We start from the raw sequence: 3,300 nt of genomic DNA on the forward strand, positions 1-3,300 counted from the left end.
ACTGGGATAGCGCGGGTGGGGTGCCCAGACACTGGAATAGCGCGGGTGGGGTGCCCAGACACTGGGATAGCGCGGGTGGGGTGCCCAGACACTGGGATAGCGCAGGTGGGGTGCTCAGACACTGGGATAGCAGCGGCCCTGCAAACTCAACTGCACCCTTTACTCTGGGTCTTGTTCTTCATGACTGTCGCTCGCAGACTGCTCAGGGACCCAGCGTTTGGAGTGTCTCAGTCTGAGATGCAGGAAGAGACTGAAGGTCACAGCCAAACATATTGTGGACTGGTCTTTAGTATTTCGTAATCATTGGTGACCTCACTGTGGCTATTCTGCCAAGTGCTTCCGTAGTCGAAGATGTGTTTCCCTGTATGCAGTGTGACTATTCAAGATGTCATCTCTGCTGATTCTCCATATTGAAATGTCTGTTGCTGTTTTGTGTTTCTGCCCCTAGGTCTTTAAGTGGAGTGGAGAAAATTCATATTTCATCAATGGAGACATAAGTTCTTTAGAGCTTGGTGGTGGAGGGTAAGAGTCTTGTTATTTTGCTGTGGGAGGCTCTGTTTTGACCCAGCCAGTCGTCTATTTGCTTAGATGAATTAGGACAGTGCACTAACACAGGACCCTGAGGATCAAGATCAATGATTTATTAATGTGGCAGGGAGCCTTATACTATTTGTCCTTTTGGAGAGACCTGTCTATTCAGCTTGCTTTGTTTGGTGAAAAGTTTAGAGTTCTGCCTGTCATGGCCTAAAGGAAGGGACACCTGGCAAAGGAAGACAGAAAGATGCTGGGTACGGGGTGTCAGTGTAGTGACTTTCCTCTTTAACCTCGTTACAGGGGACGCTTTGGTCTGTGGCTAGATGCCGACTTATACCACGGACGCAGCAACTCTTGCAGCACTTTTAATAATGATATTCTCTCCAAAAAAGAAGACTTCATAGTTCAGGACCTAGAGGTATGGACATTTGAGTGAAGTGTAGGCTGCCTTAAAATATAATATTAAAAAGACTGGGCTAGATTAGCCTTATTACTGGAAGACGAGCCCCAGCCCTGGCTGCCTCATCCCACAGCAACGCTTTCTTTCTGCCACCGTCTCAGAGCATGATAACAATGCAGAAAGATTCTGACAGGTACCTGCGGAGGGCAGATGCTGAGGACAGAAACCTGAAGTCCAGATGGGAAAAGACTTTGTGCATCCACTGCTTTCAGATCCACACCATGAGAAATCAGAGTGTTTAGAGGCGTATGAGTTGAATGCAATTTTTATTTTTGGTAACTGTGAAAAAAAAAAGATACTGTGGAAATATTTACCTGCCTTGTGTATTTATCAACATAATTTACCAAATGTAGTTATTGTTTGCTATGGAAAGCTGAATCTGATTTAGAAAAATTGAAAGGGCACAGCACTTAAAGGGAATATCTGATTTTTTTAAACTATTTTATTTATTATTTCTAGTATATTGTCTGAAATATGTTGGCATTTTTTTTCTTCTCAATGTGTCAAATACTGAAATAAAGGAATATGTACCTTTTGTGCTTATATTTGGGAAACAAGTCTCCTTTGATTTGTATCGTTTGATACTCATTTTTTTTTTTTGCCCTGATTATTTAGGGTGAGATAGTCTTAATGTCTTAAGACTATGTATCTCTCTATGTATGAACTTTCCAGAGTTCATGACCAATGTTCATTCATCTGACTATTATAGACCAGCTTTTCGTTTAGTTTTTAAAGTACACTTTGACACCCTAAGCATTTGTGTGAACTAGAGTATGGCATCTCTCGTAGTTGTAAGTTGGTGTCTAACAAAATAGGAACCTTCATGAATGTGGACATACAACAAATCCTGAAAAGAGAATGTGTTGCTTCTTACAAAATTGTGTACTAATAACAGTAACTTAGTTTCTTAGTTTTCTCTTTGTTTTTTATATATATAGTTTTTCCCCCCAGGTGTTTACATGAATGAGGAGCCCTCTGTTTTAAAGGGGAGTGTTTAATTTCTTCATTTTTGATGTTGGATGAAAATATCAAGTTGGACCAATTTTTTTGGTTTCTAGAATTCTGTTGGAGAAAAAAACAATAAAGAATTGTGTTTATATCACAACTGAAAGAAAAAAAGAAAATCTATTTTTTAAAGTAGAAACTCATTTTCACATCGTGAACCATCTTTTATTTTAAGCAGTAAGAGATAAAGTCGTTAACCTTGTTGATTGCCACCCTTTTCTGAAAGCCAAAGACTACTAATGGGAAAAATCAATGATAGCCAAAGCTGGAAAGTAGTCTACCACAAATTATTTCCCCAGTGATCACTGAAAGGAAAATTAGCTCCCCATGTTTACGTATCTGTTTACGTTCAAAATATGGTCTTTAAATTTTTCTTCCAGTTTAGACTCCCTGTAAGAAAACAGAATGTTCAGTGGCCTCTGCCAGGTCATCAGTTGTTATACTCACTGCCATTCCATGCTAGTTTAAACGAATGCTCTAAAATTTTAAATCTGTAGAACAGAGACACTTTACACCCGTGTTCTCCCACTGAGGACTCTCGGTTAAAAACACATAATTTGAACGTGGTCTACTCATGCACATGAGTTGGTGAGATCCCAGGAATAGCTTGTGGTGATTACATTCACCGTTTATGCCATTTGTAACCATATGCTGTTAATGAACAAGATGGTCATTTTGCCTATAGGTCATTCTTACCTAGTTTAGTCCATGACGCTATACTCGTGAGAGCCTATCCAAATGCTGTATTCTCTATTTAAAACAGTATTGTCTGAGCAGGAATGTGTGATCCTTCCTTATGGATATCAACTACATGTAATGCAGTGCTATTCCAATATTTTCAAATAAAGGAATTTATGCATTCAGTGTGAACTTATTTTCTAAAGATTCATTCATTGATTATTTATTGGGTGCAGCCCTACCTGAGAGACATGTCAGGATTCTTTGCTAGACACTGCAACAAAACACATCACCCTATTTTTTTTTTATATCCAGCCCTGTAAGAATTGTGTCTAGACCATCTCATAGTCTATTGAGCATGCAATGACCTAAGGATTAAAACAGTGTTCATACTTTACTTGAAAATACTTTGGTCTGCAACTGGAGAGATGGCTCTGTGGTTGACAGAGCTTCCTGCTGAAGACCTGAGTCAATTCCCAGCATCCACGACTGGCAGTTCACAACTGACTGTAAGTCCAGTTCCAGGGCAATTGCATTCCTCCATGAGCAGCTGCACTCACGTGTGAATGTACACACGTACACTCACAGTCTCATCCTCACAAACGTGTGCTTAAAAATAGCGG

General features: G+C 40.0%; 1 protein-coding gene across 1 annotated transcript in view; it reads left to right on the forward strand.

Moving 5' to 3' along the window:
- The window catches only part of Ncoa7 (nuclear receptor coactivator 7), a 148,225-nt gene extending 145,360 nt beyond the window's left edge, over positions 1 to 2,865 (forward strand). The window contains exons 15-16 of the mRNA XM_013352416.2: positions 449 to 522; positions 835 to 2,865. Coding sequence (XP_013207870.1) covers positions 449 to 522; positions 835 to 970 — 210 coding nt within the window. The 3' untranslated portion in view covers positions 971 to 2,865. The remainder of the gene's footprint in view (positions 1 to 448; positions 523 to 834) is intronic.
- Positions 2,866 to 3,300: the final 435 nt, after the last annotated feature.

Source organism: Microtus ochrogaster, linkage group LG9 (genome assembly GCF_000317375.1).
Source record: "Microtus ochrogaster isolate Prairie Vole_2 linkage group LG9, MicOch1.0, whole genome shotgun sequence".
Taxonomy (NCBI): domain Eukaryota; kingdom Metazoa; phylum Chordata; class Mammalia; order Rodentia; family Cricetidae; genus Microtus; species Microtus ochrogaster.